Below are 23,596 nucleotides of genomic sequence, written 5' to 3'. Positions count from 1 at the left end.
ATAGGCTACAATCCAGATTTTATGGGCTGGCTGAGTGGCTCAAGTGCTAAGAGCACCTACCTAGCAAGCATGAGGCACTGAATTCAAACACCTGTCCCACCAAAAAAAAAAAAAAGGAGCATTTTGGACTGGAGGTGTGCCTCAAGTGGTAGAGTGCCTACTCTATGCAAGTGTGAAGCCCTGAGTTCAAACCCCAGTCTCACCAAAAAATAAAAAAGATTTTATATCTTTATCCACAGAGCAACAAGAAATTATCAGACAGGCACAAAGGAGTGACATGAGTACATGGGTGCTATGAAAGATTAGTGGGAAATAACCAGAGAGATAGTGGACAACAGTAAATGTAAGAAGTTAGAATCAAGTATATATGAAGGAAAGAGGACAACAGCTTGGACTTTAAAGATGGGAAAAGCTGGGAAATAGAGATGTATCTGCTTCATCCTTTTGCCTAAGATTTTGCTGAGCAAGTAAGCTAAAGGCAAATGGGGTTATTTACATTCTACATAGGTAGCACCAACACAGATTCTAGCTATAAAATGGTCCTAAAATATCAACCTGGAATAAGTTTTTAAATCACTTGTCCATCTTCCACCCACATTAATCTTAGTTTCAAAAGAAAAGGTTATTTTGCAATACAAAGAATGTAAAATACGAACTTATTTGTATTTTTCAAACACTGCAAACTTTAGACTACCTATGACACTCTCACAAGGACCAAAAATTAAACAAGTATAAAAGAGAATTCTCAAAACTTACTTTTCAAGCTCTTCCTGAGAATGGGCAAATGTACAATTTGTTCCTCGGGGACACCCCCCTTGCTGTCGCAAATCTCGGCACATACTAGTCTTGTATTTGCTGTTTGGCTGAGGCTACACAAAGGAAAACATTAAATGTGTGGAAAAGTGAAGATTCCAGTTGTTATTCACTGTTTGGACTTCAGAACTTTATGACTTAATTCTTTTTCACATTAGACAAGTAATTCTTATGTTGAAACAACTACGATTCCATTGTTTCCCGTTGTTAAGTTTTGTTGCATCACCCTGAGGTAGCATTTTAGACATTTTTTTTCTGAAGTTTATCTGAAACTAATTCAAATGTTATATCTATTTATTTTCAAGCAACACAATTTGCATGAAAAGAAAAATTTTTATCATGTATTTATTGCTATTTAAAACCATTACAACAAAAATCAAACAATTTTAAAAAGCATTTTTTTAAAAAGTCATACAAGTTTTGTCCACTTAAACTTTCTCAGGACATGTAGACTACAATTTCCCAGAAAAATTACCAATTAACTAATCAACATGGGGTTACAACTCTATTCTTGGGTTTAAGTGGCTTAAATTTACATGAACAATGAGGCACAATATAAAATACTAATCACAACAGCTCTAATTTGCATAAAAAATCTAAGATGTCATTCTCACTTCTGAGATTCTTGTAAGACAAAAGCATTTAACATTCATTCAGTTGATACCTGAATATTGAAGTGTCTTACAGTCAAATAAGGACAGAAGAGTAAAAAGATTAAAGACTAGGTTTGACCCCAGCTGTGTCAGTTACTGTTGGCATAGCCTTGAATATATTATTTAACTTCTCTAAATTTTAGCTTGGAAACAGCAATTACCTTGCAGGTAGCTGTGAGGATTATATATAAAATATGTAACGTATTATACATAGCATGGGCCATAATAACTAAATGGAAATTATAACTAGAATAAGGAATTATATTTAAATTCCCTAAGAACATTAAAAATATCTTAAAAATTCAAATCCCACACATTTTACAAATTCATTTGGGAGAAAAAAGTGTCAATTTTCCATAGTAGAAAAGAAGTGGACAAAATGGAAGGAATCAATAAGTTATACCTAGTCAAAACCATTTTGTAATTCAGCGAATTCATATCCGAAATACCCTACACATTCTTGTTATAGTATAAAACACCAATCAGTTACACTAAAAACTAAGTTTCTTCAAAAATAACAGAGAAAATAAAAACTTGTGAGAAACCTGGGGATGCAGCTTATTGGCAGCATTCTAGCCTAGCATGCTTGAGGCCTTGGGTTTGATCCATAGCATTACACATACACATACACACAAAACAAAACAAAAAACCTTATGAGAGAAAAGAGTCACATGAGGAGTTCATTTACCAAACAGACTGTTAAGATGTTCAGGATGAAGCTGGGTTAGAGATAACATCAGTGAGAAGTAAAATATACGTACTTACCTGAGGTGTCTCATGGCCTTTTCTACTATAATTTTGTATGAAGTCCACAAGGCCATGAACCACTGTTTTAACAGCTACCATTGCATTTTCTAGCTGCTCCCAAGTTGGTGAAACAGCATCTAAAGTAAGTGCCAAGGAGACGGGGGTGGGGACAGAGAATGTTTTAGCAGTAATTCTCTAGTGTTATTTATCTCAAAGGTAGACAAACTATAACTATATGAGCATTTCCCCACATACCTGGATTAGGGTCTATGTTGGCAAGAAGCTCTAAATGAGGCCGCAACCTATTTAAGTTAGCTGGGTCACCTGTTCGTTGCAAAACAATTGTCAATTCCTGGACACTCTTTGCAAATGATTCTGGAGACTGAAGCTAACAAACAGAAAAGAGAATGTTTTTCACTCTGGTTCTTATGACACACCTATATGCAAATGCTTTCCAATGATCAGTTACTTAAAAGGTTTTCAAGTGTCTTCAGATTCCATAGTAGGAGTTTCAACGATGAATTAAATTTTCATCTCAGAATCTGCCCTATGAAACTCATCATTAGACACTTAGAAAACACATTTATAAGCTGTGTTAGCTGTCTGGGGTTAGAAAGTAAATAAACTTGGAGCTTTGTAAGCCTAGCTACATTCATACTAATATCCCATACTTGTTTCCCTATTACAACCCTTAGTTTATTTTGAAAGTTACAAAACAATAAAAGGGGCTGGAGGTGTGACTCAAGTGATAGAGCACCTGCCTCACAAACATGAAGCCCTGAGTTCAAATCCCAGTACACCAAAAAAAACAAACAAAACAATAAAAACTTAGAAGAACCTACTATAATGGAAATGTGCAAATGTTTCTTTAGTCCCTTTAGAACAAATATTCCTTGACTTACAATGGTTCAACTTATGATTTTTCAACTTTACAATGGTACAAAAGAAATATACATATAGCAGAAATGGCATTTCAAATTTTCAATTTGATCTTTTCTCAGGTTAGTGATGTACAATAACATACTCTTTCACAATGTTGGACATTAACAATGAGCTATAACGGTCAGCCACATGTTCATGAGGGTACACAATCAATACTTTACAGGGAACTATGTTGCTAAGTTACGATGTTCAGTAAGTTAGGTTTATTAAATGCATTCTCAACTTAGATGGACATAGTGTGATGGTAAGTGAAGACACATCGATATTCTAATGCTCTTCAATGTAAACAGCAATGGTATAAACTCGGCATATCTAATTTCACAAACCTTATCAATAATAGACTGCATGTGTGATTTATGAGCCAAGTCACCATAGAGAAGTGAGGACCACTGCTCAGGTGAAATACGAAGGCCTGCTTCCATAGCAATATGAACAATTTGGGCATCATGTTCTCTGCGTAGCGCCTCATAGCTCCGAAATTCCTCCTTTAGTTGCATCAGGGAAGAGTCTTCATCCCTTTTGGTAACCTAAAATTGAAAAAGAAAAAAATAAAAACTTACCAGAATCAATCTGCTGCTCTTTTCTATCTCAAACTGTTCATTTACTTTTTGGCAGGGGAGTGAGAAGGCAGACTACATATCAAACATCACACAAAGTAGACACAAAGATAAGATAATGTCCTCACTGAAAATCCAGTTTGGAATAAAACAAAACTTACATAACTAAATATAGTCTTTGTCTTCAATGACTTTATCAGCAAGTGGCAGGGAAGAGAGACTTGTAAACAGAAAATTACAGACAGAGTGCTATTATAAAGCTCTAGGGCAACACAGAGGAAAGGCAATTAAACCTATTAAGAAGAGAAGCCTTTCAGAAAAGGCTTCTAGCGGTAGAAAACATGAACTACACCTTGAAGAATGAGTAAAAGTTCTTCAGGCAAAGGAGGGTGAGGAACAGAATTCTAAAAAAGAGTAGCAAGTGTTAAAATAGAAACATGAAAGATGAGAAGACATACAATTAAAAGACTACGATACAGGCCAAAGATCATACAGGGCCTTATGTGCTATGGTAAGAAATTTTTATATTATCCAAAAGGGAATGAAAAGTTGTAAGACTTTTAAGTGCAGAGTGATACAATCAGATTTATATTTTAAAAAAATATCACTTTGGTAGGAGCAGAGGATAAAAATACATAAATAAAAAATCCAGCCAAAGAGGGGGCTGGGGATATAGATAAGTGGTACAGTGGTTGCCTATTATGTGCAAGGCCCTGGGTTCAGTGTGAGGAAGGAGGGAGAGAGGGAGGGAAGAGGGAGAGAGGGAAGAAGGAAAGAAGGGAGGAAGAAAGACGAGGAGTGGAGCAGGAGGAAGAAGAAAAGGGGGGAGGGAGGGAGGGACAAAAGGAAAGAAAGAGAGCAGAGATATAGAGAGAAGCTGATTGACAGAGCCCACGGGCAGGTATATATTAGCACTACCACATGATAATTAATAAATTTTCTGCCTCAACAGAAATTGTCACTGAGGTAAATAATATACATTAATTCTCTACTTGACTTACTTGATTAAAAAAACATAAATTCCAATGTTATACAAGAGTTATTACATAGTTTTATGAGAACTAGTGAAGTTGTCTAATAACGTAAACATGCAGGTATATTGCTGGCTACACAATTTCCACAATAAATGACATACACTTATTACTCAAACACTAAAATTTGCTAATGTGTGGTGATAACTTGGTTAGGAGTCGGAATATGTAAGATGAGTCCAGGTTCTGAAACAGAATGGATGAACCAAACTACTCAGGAGACTGAGACAGGAAGATCCTGAGATGGAGGCCAGCAAGGGCTAAATACCAAGACCCTCTCTCAAACAAACATAAACAAACAAAAACAAAAATAAAAGTAAAAAAGCAACTTAATTTTCTTCATTGGTAAAAGAAAATAATCCCAGACCACTTCACTGACTGCTGCTGCTGCTGGAACATTAGACAACAGTAGTAATATGCCAAGAACATGAACATGAAGGAAATCAAATTACCATCTGAGAATTAATAGGTCACAATTCTCATTGGTGATCTATAAATGTATTAGAGAAGAGTTTGGAACAATGCAAATTTTATTCAATACAATCCTAAGTATTTAAAAAAGAGTAAAGTATGGGTATAATTTGGAAGTCACAAAAATCTATATTCCACAATAACCTACATAAAGAAACACAAAGGTAACAAAAGGAGGAATTATCAACCTAAATACAGAAACAAACAAACAAAAAATCCAGAGTATGGTAACATGTTTCTTAAATTTTAAGTACTAGGGTTTGAACTCAGGGCCTCTCTTGTTTGCTAGGGAAGCACTCTTACCACTTGAGCCATGTCCCCAGCCTAGTAGCCTCATCTCAACACCATGCAGGACTCAAAAGGTTCCATGGGTGACATAAACATTTAAGTAGTGAAGAAAGCATAGGTGACTAACAGAACCTGTCCTTGTAAAGTGCTGATATGCACTTTATCTGTAAAACTTTGAAAAATACAATTTTGAGACCCTATCTCAAAAGTATTCAACACAGAAAAAAGGCTGGTAGACTGGCTCCAGTGATAAAGTCCCTGCCTAGCAAGCGTGAGGCCCTGAGTTCAAACCCCAGTATGATAAAAAAAAAAAAAAAAAAGGCATTTCTCATTACAAATTTATAAAACTGATGATCTGTTGTAGGCAACCACAAAATGCAGGTCTCTAAGGTGATCAACATGAATAAAAGATCCTGGACAATGGTAAGTTTGATAAAAGGAAATGTCACCTAAGTGAGGCCTTTTGGCAGTTAAGTCAGCATAGTATTCTTTTATTCATCCAAACATTCTGCTTTACTATTTTGAACTGTATGGCACTGAGGATGAAATGAGAATATAAAATTGAAATAACTTTCTAAAATAGCGTTCTTTAAATGTCATAGCTCAAATAGTAGCTATAGATGTACAACAGTCATAAGCCTCACATCAATATAATACCTACGAGAAAGAAAAAAACAGTATTTCAGTGATACATAGTGTGATAACCAAACTAAGGCAGCTAAGTCAAACCCATAACGTTTGAGGAATCAGAGACTGATTTTTACTGCTGCTTCACTAAAGAAATGAAATCAAGCACTATGACTATTAGGCAGATAGTGCCCAAGACTTATTAGCTGAGTTAAAAGAATCCATTTGAACATATTCCCATCATCAATTGTCTGTTATCTAAAATGGAGCAGTTTGCTGAGGAAACATTTTTATCTGTTCTGTTTTCATTGTTGGAGCCTTAAAATGAACAAAATAAACTAAATATGCTTCAGTTTTAAATTTAGATGTTTTACTTTCAAAGAAGCTAAGGGGTCAATTTCCAGTATTTTGAGTCTTTTTCAAGACCTAGTTGACAACCTACACTTTTGTAAAATACAGAAACTTCCAAGGATTCAGGCTGCTTTGCACCTCTTGGTAACTTTCACTACCAACTGGCCTATCAAACAGTAAAATTACATTTGAAAACATTCCTGAAAGAAAGAAACACAGAATATGAACTATGGCAATCTCCTTTGCTTTTTATATTTTCTTGTCATCCCTAAAATATACAAGCCATTTTCATATTAAAGATGTTAATTATTACAAAAAGGATTTTTCAAAAATGGGTTACAAAGCCATTGCATTCTCATGAAGTTTACAATATAATTTCTAACTAACTTTTAAGATGATAAATTTAAGTAAGGTTTCTTTAGTTCACTTGTTATATGCTTTTACACTTTTTCCTGATCAAAGTCCAACATTTATCAAACTATTTCTTTATGTTCTGTTTTATGTTATTGAAACCAACAGGCAATAACTGATATCTGATATGAAGGGTGCAATTAATGCAGAAGGAAAAAAAAAAAGGTTCCTTTCAACTTTTTTTAGGATTCTGCATTTCTGGGGCCACTAGACTGGGTAACTACGAGTTCTAGAAAGCCTCTGCTCTCATATAGGCATGTAATATTAAGACAGTTGCTTAGTGCTTACCTTGAAACAAGAAGCTCGATACAGTAGTTGTACAACATGACCAATACTTGTCTTTGATGCCTGAGGAAATCTTGGTTCTAGTCTTTGCACAACAAAAAGTACCAGAACTTTCCTTGAGAGGGCAGAACCATCTTCTAATGCCAGCAACACCAACTTTAAGGCCTCTTCTTGCATAGCTAGAAACAGTAAAGGAACTATCATCCTGCAGATCATGTCAGCCAAAGATATCTTTGGGTATTAGTTAATGATAGTCCATTACTTACAATCTGCACTTAATTAGCACAAAAGTGTTTCATATAAATGCAAATATAATTTAAAACATAATCAAGCAAAAGAAAACATAATAACCAATCAGAACACAAGTCAACAGAACTTTAATAATATATTTTCTGCAGGTATATAATACTCAATTAAATAATGATAATGTGTATGGGGGAAAAGTAATTCATAAAACACACAATTATGGGGACAATACAATATGCAAAGGACATACAACAGGCTTATGCATTACTGACAGTTACTGTAAGAAACTATTTTGCATACAACTTAAAAATGATATTAGCCTCTGAATGCAATGGCAAGAGAAAGTATTAACTTCAGTTTTGCTGTTTTATAATGGGGGGCTGTATACTATTATCTGGATCAAATCATGAGGGAACATCAGGCAAAAGTAAATTAAGAAATACTCTGTAGGCCAGGAACCAGTGGCTCACAACTGTGATCCTAGCTACATGGAAGGCTGAAATCAGGAGGATCACAGTTCAAAGCCAGCCTGGACAAAAAGCTCAAGAGACCCAATCTCCAAAATAACCAGAACAAAATGGACTGGAAGTGTCATTCAAGCAGTAGAGCGTCTGCTTTGCAAGCACAAAGCTGAGTTCAAACCCAATCCTACCAAAAAACAAAACAAAAAAAAGGCTTGTATTCTTTAAGAATATTAATACCATGAAAGACAAAGAAAGGCTGAGCAATGGATGCACAAAAAAGAGCATTAAAAGCCAGGCATGGTGGCACATGCCTATAATTCCAGCACTTAGGAGGCTGACGCACAAGGATTGTTAAGTTTGAGGCTACCTGGGTCATAAAGCAAGAACTTCCCTCAAAAAATAAATGTAAAAAGAACAGTAAAATGACTACAATAAGTAGATGTGAAATGGATTGTACGCTAGAAGAAAATATATAAGAATTGAAAAAAGTGAAATATGAACTATAGATTGTAGCACTGTAACAATCTGGTGAATATAATGTTATTACATAAAAGCATCCTTGTTTTTAGGAAAAAGGTGGAAATATTTTGAGGGTAAAGGGGGCATAAAATATGCAACCTATTTTCAAATGGTTCAGAAAAGAGATGAACAAATGGCAAAATATTAGAAAGTGTTGCATATAAGTCAAGAGTATATAGAGAATTCTCTGTATTGCATTTGCAATTTTTCAGCAAATTTGAAATTATTTCAAAATTAAGTCAAAATATGTGGGGATCAATCAAAATAATGGAAACTTACAGCTGAGAGACCATATAGGATCTGGATTCAAAATCAAAACACTTTTTCCAAGTTCAGACTTTTAAGGTATAGATTAAGCCATGACAATGTAACTATACTCAGCAGTAAAACTGGAGCTAGAACCAAGAACTTAAAATTTTTTGACTCATAAAATTAACCATTTTAAAGAATACAGGACTGGAGGTGTAGATTAGTGGTAGAGTGATAGTATACAGGAAGCTGGGGCTTACATCCTCAGCACTGCCAAAAAAAAAAAAAAGAAAGAAAAAAAAAAAAAACCAGCATACAATTCAGTTACATTCAGTCAAAGACATTTACTTTCATTAACCCAAAGGAAACCCCATAGTCATAAAGCAGTCACTTCTACCCTCAGCCCCTGGCAACCTCATCTGTTGTCAAGTTTCCTTCACTGACACAATATTTTCAGAGTACATTCACCAACAATAAATATCAGTACTTCATGCCTTTTTATGGCTGAGTAATAGTCTAATGGTGGATTTATTACATTTTGCTTATGCACTTATCAGCTGACAATTGGGTTGTTTCTACCTTTTAATTTTATTCTATGAAATAATTAACCTGTATTCTTCAAGAATATCAACACTGTGAAAGACAAAGAAAGGCTGAAATAGTTCCAGATAAAAGAACATTAAAGTCCTGGTGGTTCATGCCTGTAATCCTAGCACTGGGGAGGCTAAAGGTCTGAGACAGGATCTGCCTGCATAAGCCCAGACTAGCCTCAAACACATCCCCCTGTCTCAGCCTCTGAGAGCTGGGACTTCAAGTCTAAGCCACCAGGTCTAGCTTGCGTTCACCTTTTAACTATTGTGAATAGTATTTATATAAACATTTGTGTTCAAGTATTAGTTTGAATATCTGATTTCTAATCCTTTGGGTATCTACCTATGAGTGAAACTACTGGATCATGTTTAACTTTTAAGGAACTGCAAAATGTCTTCCCCACAACAGTGTACCATTTTCTATGTCCTCATTCTCCACATTCTTACCAACTTGTTATTTTCCATTTCTTAAAGTCACAGACAATGAAATAGGTATGAAGTAATATCTCATTGTGGTTTATTTTTATTTTAGTTCTTGTGGTACTGCACAGTGGACTCACGGAGGGCCTAGCACATGGTAGGCAAAAGCTCTACACTGAGTCATGTCCCCAGCCCCTCGCTGTTGTTTCAATTTATATTTCCTAACATCTAAAAGACATCCAACATCTTTTCATCTACCTGTGAGCCATCTTGTTTGTCTTGTGTCTCTATTAAATTGGGTTGAATTGTAGAATAAGGAAGATTGAATATCTAATCTAGTGCTTAAAGTAAGTAAACATGAGCAAATATCCAAAGGTAACATTCTTAAATAATATGAAAATGCATATTTAACATTGTATGCAGATGAAATTTTCACATGAAACCCCTTGTACTATTAATGAATCCTAAATAAAACATGTGTAGTTAAAAATACTTAACTTTGTATTATGAAAAATCTTAAATGTACACAAACTAGAGATAACTTGTTACCTATAGCACAGCTGTTGTCATCTAACTCTTACTCACTTCTCTAGTTATTTTGGCCACGATATTTTGAAGTTAAGTCCCAGATAATATATTACTTTACAGAAGGCCCTTGGTATCCATGGGTATATGGTTCTAAGGAGAATGCCACTGAGGAAAAACTACAAATGCTTAGAATGCAGAGTTCAGTACTACACTGTGGATGCTGGATTCAATTTTCCCAGAATGCCAACCAACTTCTACTAAAACACATGACACCTTTCAGCAAATCTAAAATTCTCACTTTATCATTTAAATTAAGCACATTATGTGCCCCTTTGGTTTTGGGAGAATTACCATTAACTTTTACCTTGCTTTTTGGGCACAAATTTGTTTTGTGGGGAGACAGATTTTCACAAATTGAAGAGCAGGAAAACACTCGGCAGTTCACACAATGCTTTAAATACAACTGACAATATGGTGGGACTGAGAACTCCCTATCAACTTAGTTGCGTAATGTGTGTGTGTGTGTAAGAATTTAAAAGTTTTGCTTTTGAAATTTCTATTTTAAAAATTTTGTCATTTTTTGACCACACTTAGTTAAAACCACATGTAATAAATCCAATGAATAAGGCAGACTTATGGTACACTTAAATAATTCAGTATGTATTTACAGCAGGTAAGGTCATTTATGTTTTGGTGACACTAGGATTTGAACTCAAGATTTGCTCTACCATCTGAGCAACACCCTCAGCCTGTTTTATAAAAATTTAATATAAGACTATTATCACATCTAACCAAAGCAGCAGACTTCCTTAATATAATCTAATACTGAATTCATGTCGTTTTCCCAAAAATAATTGGTATAAGTATCCAAAAATACACACATACTGCTTTTAGTTGAGAAGTTAGGCTTAAAAAAAATTATATACCAGTTTCCCTAATACTCTGTCCTCCCATTAAAAAGAAAGTTAATGGACTGGAGCACAGCTCAAACACTAGAGCCCTTGCCTAGGAAGCTTGAAGCCCTGAGTACAAATACCAGTACCACCAGAAAAAAGTTCATTTATTTGAAGAAACAATAATTTTTCTAAAAAATTTCCATCATTCTGTATTTATTTAGGCTTGTATTTTAAAATATATTCCTTTAGCTCCCTTGTTTTAGGCAAACTGGAGGCTTGATTAGATTGAGGCTGAGGGTTTTTGCTTATTGTTGAGTTTGCTTTTTAGCTAAGTATGGTTCTTATTCCACGTATCACTTAAGACACATAAACATAAGATCCAGTTGTTTCACTTATAGTTATCTTAAGATTGATCAGTAGTTTTAGGCCTTATCCATCTATGATAAATTTCCCCAGTAATCTTTCATTTAATGATTTTAACAGACACTAGTAATTCTTATCTAGGCCCATTAATTAGTATTTGTTGCAAAATAATAGTTTTTCTAATTCTGTATTTTTGTAGTTGGAATTCTGCTAGAATAGGAAACTTCTCTCAATCCAGAAGAGCTGTCCCTAAAATAGTTTATTTATATGGAAAGGTAGGAGAAAAAAATGCTTGGCTTTTTGTCCAACCCCCTTTCCAATTTTCTGAGTAATGTGGTTAGTGCCCTAGCAACCACACAACACAATATTTTATCATTATCATTAGGAACTCATAGATTTTTGTGTATTTTCTATGTTTCCATCCACTATAATTCATTTTGATGTTTAAATTGTAAAACTCTCATCCAGTAGGACCTCCTTTAAGTTCAACTCTGATTTTGTCAAGACTCTTAGTCTTTGATTTTTTTTTTTTTTTTTTGCTTCCTAGCACAAAAGTTCCAAGGTTTATCTTTTGCTTTCCTACTTCAGAACTGGAGTAAAAGATTTATCCAAAATGTCTGCCTCTTTTTAGTGAGAAATGGTATTTATTAAGGCTCATACATTAGGTGCTTTGATTATTCACTGCTTCTAAGGATTTTCAGAAGACAGACAAGAAATTAGGACTTTTTGGAAAAACAAATGAGTCTGCACTATAATTCCAATTCAAATTTAAGACTGCAGGGTTTGTACTTGAAATTCTTCTACTTTGGCATCTATCTGTATTCCACTATGGCCTTGAAGTCACTTATAGTGCAAGCTGGCTTTGAACTCGATTGCCCTACCTCAACCTCCCAAATACTGGGATTACAAGCACGCACCACGTCTGACGTCTATCTTTTTTTTGTTGTTGTTGTTTTTTTTTGTGGTACTGGGGTTTGAACTCAGGGTCTTGTGCTTGCTAGACAGGTGCTGTACCACTTGAGCCATGCCCCCAGCACTGTGTCTTTTTAAATGCTGAAAATACTGGTTTCTAGGCTGGTGGAGTGGCTTAAGCTATAAGAGCTTCTGCCTAGCAAGCTGAGGCTCTGAATTCAAACCCCAGTGCTGCAAAGAAAAAAAAAAAAAAACCCTTGCTAACTGAAAATATTGGTTTCTGACAGCATTAACATAGTTAAGTAATTTATATTTATCCTACTATAACAGGTTTATAGTAACAACAGTATTATAAACATGACTACTGAATGTAATGGTCAAAATATTATGTTCTAAAGTCACTTGAAACAATTTACTCCTGTGCTGATATGCTACCAACTTGATATGTTATAGCTTTCTATCTCTCTCTTTTGGGGATCAGGATGACCTTCAGACTCAGGCATGCTAGCAAACACTGAGCTACATCCTTAGTTCATTATCTTTACTTTTATGGGGAGGAGTTAGTACTGGAATTAAAACTTAGGGCTTCCTGTCTGCAAGGCAGGTGCTCTACTGCTTGAGCCATGCCTCCAGCAAAAATTTTTTTTGGCAGTACTAGTGTTTCAACTCAGTGCCTTGTGCTTGCTAGGCAGGCACTCTTATCACTTGAGTCATTCTGCCAGCCCCTTAGTTTTATTTTTATGCATTATTTTGACTTAATCGTTTTTACTTCCATTTTAAAATTTAAATTTATTTTATAATTACAAAAAAATTTTACACAGTTTCAAAGTACAAAACAAGGTAATCATCATGCTCTAGTTTCTGCTCCTTTCTGTTTTCCCTTGTTTCCTCGCTACTCCATGTAATCTTTTTATTATTATTTGTCCTGCCATTTTTTGTTTCCAAAAATGTAAACAAAATAAGTAGATAATTGTTGTGCCTCACTCTTCTTACATAGAAGGTTCTACAGTAAGTACAGTATTCTGTACTTTGCTTTTATTTTTAACATAAAAATATGTCTGGATCATGCTGTAGCAGAATTATACATCTTCATCATTACTCTCACCAGCTCCATAATGCTCTTCTAGAAAGATATCCCAGTTTTTAAATCAGTATCTTCTTATAGTTATCTGGGTTTACTTCCAGATGTTTGCTGTTACAAATAGTGCTATATAACCTTAGGCATTCTATGTTGTCAAATTTCTCTTAAAAGTTTAAACCACTTGCAGCATTCTCTCCACTATTGCATCAAACTATCCAGTTTCCCCACAGCTCAGTCACGAGAATATGCTGTAACTTTTAGATTCTGCAAATCTGAAAGGTTAAGAAATGGTATTTCAGTACAATTTTAATTTGTATTTTTAGACTGAATAGCTTTTTATAAATGAGGGCATTTGTATTACTTTTTTCATATGAATTACATCTTGTGTCAATATTTCCATTGGGTTGTTGGTCTTTTTCTTCCCACTTTTTTTTGGGAGTTTTTTTGGTGGTACCCTGAATTTGAACTCAGGGCCTCACGCTTCCTAGACAATTAAGTACAACTTGAGACACTCCCTCTAGCCCATTTTTATTTATTTTTTGGATAGGGTTTTATATTTTTTGCCTGGGACCAGTCTTGAACTGCTATCCTCCTACCTATGCCATCCATATAGCTGGGGCCACAGGCAAGTGTTCCACCACATCCAGTCTGCTGGCTAACTTTTTGCCCAAGACCTTGGAACCATGATCCTCCCAATCTCTGCCTCCTGAGTAGATGGCATTACAGGTGTGAGCCACAGCATCCATCTTCTTTCTGAATTTTTTGAAGCACTTTATAATTAGTTATATTAGTCTCTGCATATGATAGAATTTACAAATATTTTTAGGTTTGTCACCTTTCCAGCTTTTAGTTATATTTTTTTGTGATGCTAACTAAACACACAATTATATAGTCAAGTATCATTTTTCTCCCTATTTCTCTGGATTATAAATCAAAGTTAAAAAAGTGTTTCCTACTTCCCAGTTTAAAAGAATTATTGTTTGCTTTAATCACAAGTATTTCTGACCTATGTGAAATTTAGGTAGTGATAAATATAAAGAATATACCCAATTCTGTTGTTTTTCTCACATGCCCATCCACTTATCCCAATGTCACTTATTTAAAAAATGTTTCCTTCACAAAAATTAAATTCTATTCAAACCGAAGTTCTAAATCTGAAAAGCAAAAATAAACTTCAAGAAACACAGGTAAGTGCTTCATAACCTTGCTATAAAAATTTTTTCAAACAGAACATAGCACTAACCATAAAAGTTATCCTCTGGTGGTTTTAATAATTTTATGTTTTCCAAATGTTTTTTATTTATATTTTCTAAAGAAAAAAAAAGGTCTTAGGTCTCTATTTAACTAAGTTCTCTAATTTGTAAAATTATAGCTATGTCACCTGTCTCAGAGATGGCTGAGGATTAAATAAGAAATCTGTACTAAAACACGAAAGCGCTGGGTATAATATAGATTATGATTGACAAAAACTGAGTATCTTTGTCAAGATATGTATGTATAAAGATGGACTGAGTGTCAGAATTTTTAATTAGCCCTAGAAATTGGCATCTTTAAGCCCTAATAATCAATAAAAAAGCTAAGATGGTCATCTATTTTACCTGGCCCTAGAAACTGGCATCCTCGAGCCCTGACAGCAGCCCATAGATTGGCAGACAATTGCTGAGGGTTCTGGTGCTGTAATATCAGTTCTGTTACAGTTCTTTCTCCAAGTGAACGGGCTGCTCGCATGGCTCTGACACGACCTTCTTCCTCCACCAGTTGACAGTTTACAAGTGTCACTAGTTTCCTTTGCATTGGACGACTCAGTGCACTCTGGTTCAAACTAGCTACACCTTTAAGAAAAGGGAAACAAAGGGAACCAAAGGTTTTTCAATAAAAAAAAGACAAGTCAATTTTCATTATCTGTATTTAACTATTAAGTCACAATTCCAAATGAGTCCCTTGTAATGTACTTTTATTTTTTTAACAATGACTATTCTGTCTCTATTTACTACCATTCAGTAGTAATAAGGAGTCTAATCTTTAGTTATTTCTGATTTTATTTAGGTGTCTTATTCTCTGGGTTGTGTGTGTCCCAAGACAGGACTTTTGATTTTAGTCTGCTCTCCATCCTTACTAAAGCAACTTGAGGTAAATTTAAAGATGACTGAATACAAATTTTAACCTGAAAGTAATGAACAGTAACAGCTCTTACACCTTACTCCTTTGAATCTACTCAAGGACACTGCTCAGCAATTTTCCCTTCTCCCACATCAACACTGTTTCCCACTTTGGTCATTTCCATTACCACACAGTAAGAAGTATGCAGTTATTTCATCCATCTTAAAAATAAACCCACAGATCTTTTCATTGATTCTTCTTCCTCTACTACAGTGTCCCATTTCTTTCCTCTCTTTTATAGCAAATCCTCCAGGGTTTTGTTTCATTTTATGTTGTTCTTTTCGTAGTGCTGAGGATCAAACCTTGTGCATGATGGACAAGCATTTCTACCACTGAGCTACATCCCCAGCCTTTTTCTGGGGGATGGAGGGCGGGTACGGGGAGGAGACAAGGTCTTATTATGTAGCCTAGATTGGCCTGGAAGTGGCCTAGGCTGGCTTTAAACTTGTGATCTTCCTGCCTCAGTTTCTTGAGTGCTGGGATTACAGGTGTGTTTTACTATGCATAGCTTCTTCCAGCCTCTTTTTTTGGAGAGTGGAGGGTGGGGACAGTCTCACTATGTAGCCCAAGCTAACCTCCAACTCCCCACGTAGCTCAAGCTGCTCTCAAATTTGTGGTCCTCCTGTCCCAGCCTCCTGAATGCTGGGATTACAGGTGTGCACCAATGTATCTGGCCACCCTGAAGATTTTCTGTATTTACAATCTCCAACTCATTATTTCACAATTTCTAAAACCTACTCCAATTAATTTGTGCCACTATAACTTGACCAAAACTGCTTTGTAAGACAATTATCTCTACTTTGCTAAGTCCACGGTAATTCTCAGTCCTTATTTGACCTTCCAGTATCATTCAACACACAGTTACTCCTCAGTGCTTCAACACTTTACATATTTGGTTTCCAAAATACTTCGTTCTCTTCCTTTCTTTTTTTTTCTAGTCTTCTTTCGCTACTTTCATCATTTTTTCTTCACCTCTTAATGCTAAAGGAACTCAGGATCCAGTCTATTTCTCTTATCTAAACTCACTCCTTAGGTGATCTCACCTGGTTTCACTGCTTTAAATGCCACTGACTCCCAAAATTAGTTCCTAAACCTCATCCTTAACACAAAACTCATACACCCAGTAGCCACTCAAACTCACTATGACCAAAACTAAACTCAAACATCTTACCTAATCCCAATACCTCCACTATTCTGTAAGTTTATGGCAACCCCCTTACCAGTTAACTCCGATCATATTTGACTTTATTCTGCATCTCAAACTTCAAATCCAGTAACTTAGGAAATAGTTTTGACTCTACTGACCATTCTGCACCCCATCTACTGCTAAAAATCTTGCTCTAGCAGCCTATTAACTGATCACCCTGCTTCTACTCTTACCCTTATATAGCAAATTCTCAACACAGCAGTCAGACTGATCATTTTAACATTAATCAAATGTCACTGCTGTGTTCAAAACCCTGCAATAACTCTTCAACGTTACTCAGAGTAAAAACTTAAGTCTTTAAATGGCTTGTAAGTCTGTACATCATCTAGTGTCACCATTTCATCTCATCTCAGGCTGCTCTCCTACTCACTCACATTCCCCTAGGCACACCCTTCTCTTCCTTTTCTTTGAAGACACCAGGCATGTCTTGGGGATGCTGCATTAGGTATTCCTTCTTCCTGTAACACTCTATTCCCAGAACCTACATTGTTAACTGTATCATCTCTTTCACCTCATCTTAAGTTCAAAAGCAAATTTAATGAAGCCTACACTATTCTTAAAACTGCAATTTGATCTTGTCCCTCACCCTGACATTTCTGATCCCTCTAACTCTACTGTTTTCTTTTTGTATCAATTACCACTTACACTATATAATCTTTTTTGCTGCTCATACAATATAATGTTTTATGCTTATTACTTATATATATTTTCTCTTTTCTAAAATATAAGTATTATGTATGTGCGTAGTAGACTTTTCTGTCTAGTTTACTAAAGTATCCCAAGCATCAGAATAGTGCCTGGTACATAGTCCATGCTCATTGGCAGTATCAAATAAACATTTGGTTGATTTATTCAATAATTTATGATGTGCTAGTTACTGGGGATGCAGTGATAAAATAAAATTTTACTTTTAATATCTTATTATATTTGTCTCCTGAATACATGTGGCTCCATGAAGGCAGTGACCTAACCACTGCAAGTGCCCAACATTTAACACTTACCAAGTCCTACTCGCCAGTAAAAATGCTTTTTAGGAACTTACCTTTACCTCCACTTAGAGGTTTTAAGTAGAGTGCCAAATCCTCAACACATTTCTTTGCAACTTCATAGTGTTTATTCTCACCTAAATTACTTAATTTTATTGACTGATGATCTGGTACCTAAAAAAAAAAGGAAGGGATGCAGAAAAACATTCATCCAGAGGATCTGTATAGTTGCTACTTTTTGCAACTTCTTTGTTAGTTTTAAAGTATTTCAAAATAAGAAGAAGGGGAAAAAAAGGCAGGGATTTTTTTCCTTAGCATTTAGTATCTCCTTGCTATATTATTATTAAATTTACAATTAATGGTCTGTTTCCCGTGCTAGAATATAACCACCACAAGACAGTGTTAGCAATCAAAGAGTGTAGCTCAGTAGTACAGCACCCATGTAGTATGTACAAGGTTCTGGGTTTGATCTCCAGTGACACACATGTGCATATGTGTGAGCATACACACACTGTCAAAAACATGGGTGAAACTTCCAGCTTTGCTACTTCTATGAGTGATCTTGAGAAAAATTATTTAATTGTTCCAAATGACATTTTCCACATCTGCAAAATGGAGATGAATATCCACATTTCATAATGCCATTATGAAAGTTCAATTTAATTCAACAAATATTTATATTGAATTAATCATGTGCCCAGTACTAGGGATCTACGGTGAGCAAACAGAACATTCCTTGTCCTATAGACCTTCTATTCTATTGAGATTAGAAGCAGCCAACAAATAAAAAACATAAATATCTAGTATGTAGAAGGTACTAAGTAAAATATTACACAGCAAAGATAAGGGGGATTGGAAATGCTGGAGAAGGGTTATAATTTTAACTGACATGATCAGGATAGGCTTCCTTACAACACCTGAATAAAGAAAGAGGAGAGGGAAGGAACCTTCTGGGCAAGAAAACTACAAAAGCCCTAGGGAACAACAGCTTGGCATATTTGAGAACTGGCTAGAAGGCCAATAAGTAGAGATAGTGGTAGATGAGGTTGAAGAGAGAGAAATCACAATGCAAAGACTTATAGACAATTTTGAGGACCAAGTGAGATAAAATTTAATAGGAACATATCAAATATCTTTAAAAGGAACACATCCTGACCTACAGCATACACTAAGAAAACAAGTCCACTTATTTTATTGAATCTAAACTGCCAAGAGGCAACACTGTTTATGCTTTTTTCTTTTTTTGGTGCTGCTGGAGTTTGAACTCAGAGCCTACACCTTGAGCCACTCCACCAACCCTGCTTTTGTGATGGGTTGTTTTGAGATAGGGTCTTGCAAACTATTTGCCTGGGCTGGCTTCGAACCGCAATCCTCCTGATGTCTGCCTCCTGAGTAGTTAGGACTAACAGGTGTGAGCCACCGGTACCTAGCTGTTTCATGTTCTTTTAAGAAAAATATGCTGCCAATTACATTACGGCATCATCAATTACAGATGTGCCTTGATTTCAGTGTCTAACTGAATTATAAATATTGAAAACAGATTTTCTGCTTTACAAGGGAAACTTCAAATATCAAGATACTAAGGAGAACAACAGAGTATTTTGGTTCATTTAGTTTTATAATAAATCAGAGTATTTTCTTACAAACTGGAAAAATCCTTGCTTTCTTACTTCACTTACTATTATTATTTTTTTGAGACAGGGTCTTATGATGTAGGCCAGGGTGGCCTTGAACTCTCAATTCTCCTGCCTAGTCTCCGCCTCTCCCCATCAGTACTGGGATTACCAGTGTTCACCACTTACTACAACTATCTTGCTTTAACATGTAATGTATAATGTACATAATTTCATTTTCTCCCTCACCTGTAGAATAGGCATAAGTATCCTAAAAGCTATGATAAAAATCAGTAATATTTAGTATCATAAGTAACACAGAATAACCCTTACTCAATGAAAGTATTACAAATTTAGGGTCTTTCTCTAGCACTAAAATGATATAACATGAAATATTATGTATTAATATTATTGAATAGCACATGTACAGAAAAAACTGTACAGATTGTGTTTCTGACACTTTGGTAACTGGTTTCCATATACACCTATACATCTACACGTACACAGATGGAAACAAACATATGTGTATATGTCTGTTTATATGTTTATGTGTGTATATGTACGTATATGTAGAACTCATTTTCTCATTTATATTATCCTTCAACAACCGAAGTTAAACGTCTCCGAAAGCTCTAGTTGGTTGGCTTCTGGCCAAAGATTTAATTATATCTTTTTAATATTAATGAATAAATATTTATGTATGCATATATAAAAATGTTCTCATCTACCTAATGCACTTGTACATAATCCTGACCTTAGTCTTGAGGAAGAAAATATGTAACTATAATGGAATTTACGGGTCTTCTTAAGAATTTTATGACATTAAGAAAATAAGATAATCATGAAAACTAGGTACATCAATAATTTTTTTTAAATGTCCAAATATCCCGAAACATATTTTATACCCTTGAAGGAACAGAGTTTGACAAGCACTATAGATACTAAATGAGTATAATACTGAAAGTTTACCTGGGCTCCAACTAACTGGAGAAGTGCGAAGTTAACTGGAAGTACATCAATGTCTGTGTTGATAGCAGTCTGGTCAAAAGGACAAGCTTTTCGGTGAAGTTTATTCAAGCAGGTCTTGCAAACAGTGTGTGAACAACCTAAACTGATGGGTTTGTGCACATTCTCATCAAATTCATTATAGCAGATTGGACAGGACAGAAATTCTGTCCACTGAGCTGCCTGCACAGGCATTGTGGAAGCTGGATGCTCGGGTTAGCAGTCTAGCAGATCATTATTTTGCTGTGTAGTGTTTTGTAAGCTGGAAATGGACAAAAGTAAGAATTAACCACATATTCATCAGTCATCTTTCAAAAGTTAACTGCTAACGTCACTGATTATAGCTTCAGAATCTGAAACATTTCTGAATAATTTCATATGCTTTGGACACCTTTAAAAAAACTTATACGTTAAATAAAATTTCTGAATTTTGTACAGAAACTATTCACTAATAGTGTTCTTTTCAACTACACACTTATATTTATGTTGGTTGCTCATGTAATAATCATCAAAACTTTTATGTATTCTTAATGACCACAAAAAATAAGCAGATTAACTTTCCACATTCCATTTTTGGGAACACAAATTGTTTTGGACTGCTAGGGCTTTTGATTTTTTTTGAAAAGTATTTTTCTTGGATAACCACTAACCCAAAATATATTAAGATATGGCTTAACAACTAGTAAGCTTTGGGCTATTGTATCAAAACAGTATTGTAGGGGCTGAGGGCATAGCTCAGTGGCATAGCACTTGCTTAGCATATATGAAGTCCTGGGTTCAATCCCAAGCACCAAATAAAAAAAAAAAATGCAAAACAAGATTATAGCCAAGTGAGAAGACAGCCTTGGCACCTAGAAAAGAACATCTCTGGTTAGGACATAACTGAGAGGCTAAGTGAGGTACTGGAAATGTACATATAATAGAAGTGTGTGATGACAGAGCTGTTTGTCCACAAATGAAAGAATAATGCTGACTACAAAGTATGGTGCCAAAGTAAAACAAAGAAAATACTGTCTAAAATAATCTTGTAGAAATTCACTGTAATACTTTAAAAAAAAACATATCATTTAGTGATTGATATATACAACTGAAACTTGTCAGGTCCAATAAGATTGGTTTAGAACAAAGAAATACTCTTATATTGTTCTAAGCAAAAAAAAAAAAAAAAAGACAAAATATAAATTTGTATCTTTGCAATGATTATAGTTTCTGGAAAGCTATATATGTTTATGATTATAAACTGAAAAGGCACATGGAAAAATATCAAAGATTAAAATCTTTATCCAAGGCTGTGGATGTAGCTCAGTGACAGTGTGCTTGCATAGCATGCATAAGGCCCTAGATTCAATTTACAATGCAAATAAATAATCTATGTTCCATAATTTTTAGTAAAATAAAAGATATAGTATCCAAACCATTCTAACATTTCTGTATCTTTCAATTTAAAACTTATGTAAGCCTGACAAAAGCTCTCTAGAGAACAAGAAATCTAGGTTTTTAGGGCAAATTAAAAATGTTTACCAACCCAAACATATTAGCTGCAAAAGTAGTCTTCATCATGCTTTTATGTTCAAAAAAACACTGTCACACTGATTAGAACCATTAAGCTAAAAACCAATTGGTTTGCTTCCATCTTGGGAGATGAGCAGAAGCAGGTGAGCAAATCTTCACTAAATCTACTTAACATATTTAATATTCTGTTTTCTGGCAGCAGAATTACACAAGGAATATTTTAATTGAAGTAAGAATGAATTTTACCTTTAATATACTACTGAGATCCCTAAGTCAATAACTTAATTTTTTTTCACAATGGGTACTTGTTTGGAAATGTTAATTCTGTTGGGTCAGGATAGCACAGGCCACTGGGAAATAGGAACCAAAGAACAATTATTCTTCCCTTAGTTTTCCAAGATCATCCAGTGTACAGTGTTTGAGAATACACTTAACAGTTTTACGCTATAATAGCCCTTAACTAAGTGTTTTTAGGTATAAGAACACCAGGATTTTTAGTATAATTAATGCTGAGAAGTTTAATTTGTACTTTAAAAGGTAAAGAAAAAAACGAATAAAACTTTGGAATAACTGCCAAATTTTTCCCCTGCTACATATCAAACTTTGACACCAAAATTATGAACTAGACTTTTCTTATATAATAATATTGTTTTAAAAATGTTTTTCTTCACTACTAGTATCAATTCTAGATTCCTCAATTAAGACAAATTAGAATTTCATCTAGAACACAGAAGAAACATACATAGTCCATTAAAAGGTTTAATTAATGATGACAAATTGGACTTACAATCTCTTTAAAAAAGGTACTTTATCAACTCTGGTAAGTATTTTTGTAACTACCAAAAATGACCAATATACTACTATCTTTATATTTCAAAAAAGCATATAAAGCTACGAAGACCTAAGAATACAGATCAATTTGTAAAACTTCTTGGCTTATCCTGACACATTTTAAAGTGACTTATTTAACTCTATGGAGGTCTAAATGCTATCAATATTTATAGTGAATACTGAAGTAAGTAGTCATATAAACATATTCCTAAAACATTTCAAGTTGAGATAAAATGGACTAAAAAGCCCACAATTCTAGAGACTTACAGGGAGTAAGAGAAACACTCCAATTTTTATGTTCCTGGTAACTAGTTTCTAAAATTGGAGGTGAATAATGTAAAGCACAGGAGTAAGAAATGCTAAACTTAGAGGAGGAACCTTAAACAGATTTTCACTTAATTTCCCAAGCTATAAATTCTGTAATTCTGTGCTATGAGTGCTAACTCATAAAATAGGAAAAGTAAAATGACCTCTCACATGATGCAAATTATAAACTGCTTTATTATGAGCAAACTGTATACCAGCTAAGCACTTTCATTTTCTGTTATTAGTCCACCATAATATGCAGCCTCTTTGGGACCATGGCAATTGATTTTAAAATGTCAAAACACAATTGTGCCTTTTTCACTGTGTGTCTGTGTGTGTGTGTGTGTGTATAAAAACATAAACATTAGAGCTCAGGTCAGTTTATTAAAACAAACATTTTCATTCCAGTTAACCCATGTGAGGACTATTAATCTACTGAAATGGACTATAACAGTACTGCTCAATACAGAAAACCTAAGAAAAAAAAAGGTTTGAATCTGAAATTGTATTTAAAGCATCAAAGGGGCAATTT

General features: G+C 34.8%; 1 protein-coding gene and 1 non-coding gene across 8 annotated transcripts in view; both read right to left on the bottom strand.

Annotated features, from left to right (window-relative positions):
• Nucleotides 1-23,596, bottom strand: part of Rc3h2 (ring finger and CCCH-type domains 2) — a 62,296-nt gene that overhangs the window by 35,291 nt on the left and 3,409 nt on the right. For 6 of the 7 annotated variants that reach the window (XR_002212526.2, XM_074051070.1, XM_020165998.2 and 3 more), the window contains exons 2-9: nucleotides 20,380-20,677; nucleotides 17,854-17,971; nucleotides 15,043-15,276; nucleotides 7,180-7,355; nucleotides 3,482-3,682; nucleotides 2,469-2,601; nucleotides 2,232-2,350; nucleotides 757-869 (exon numbers count right to left, since the gene is read on the bottom strand). Coding sequence is in view for 6 of the 7 variants with exons in the window: in XM_074051070.1 (XP_073907171.1) it covers nucleotides 757-869; nucleotides 2,232-2,350; nucleotides 2,469-2,601; nucleotides 3,482-3,682; nucleotides 7,180-7,355; nucleotides 15,043-15,276; nucleotides 17,854-17,971; nucleotides 20,380-20,610 (1,325 nt within the window). In the remaining variant the exon portion in view is untranslated. The remainder of the gene's footprint in view (nucleotides 1-756; nucleotides 870-2,231; nucleotides 2,351-2,468; nucleotides 2,602-3,481; nucleotides 3,683-7,179; nucleotides 7,356-15,042; nucleotides 15,277-17,853; nucleotides 17,972-20,379; nucleotides 20,678-23,596) is intronic. The other variant, XM_020166001.2, reaches the window with a different exon arrangement.
• On the bottom strand, nucleotides 2,688-2,798 carry LOC141416030 (small nucleolar RNA SNORD90). The gene has a single exon (XR_012440956.1). It is a non-coding gene; the product is annotated as a small nucleolar RNA SNORD90 (small nucleolar RNA).

The sequence above is a fragment of the Castor canadensis genome, chromosome 13, assembly GCF_047511655.1.
Source record: "Castor canadensis chromosome 13, mCasCan1.hap1v2, whole genome shotgun sequence".
NCBI classification, from domain to species: Eukaryota; Metazoa; Chordata; class Mammalia; order Rodentia; family Castoridae; genus Castor; species Castor canadensis.
Note: the sequence above shows the minus strand (reverse complement) of the source record. Positions and strands in the feature narration are given on the sequence as shown.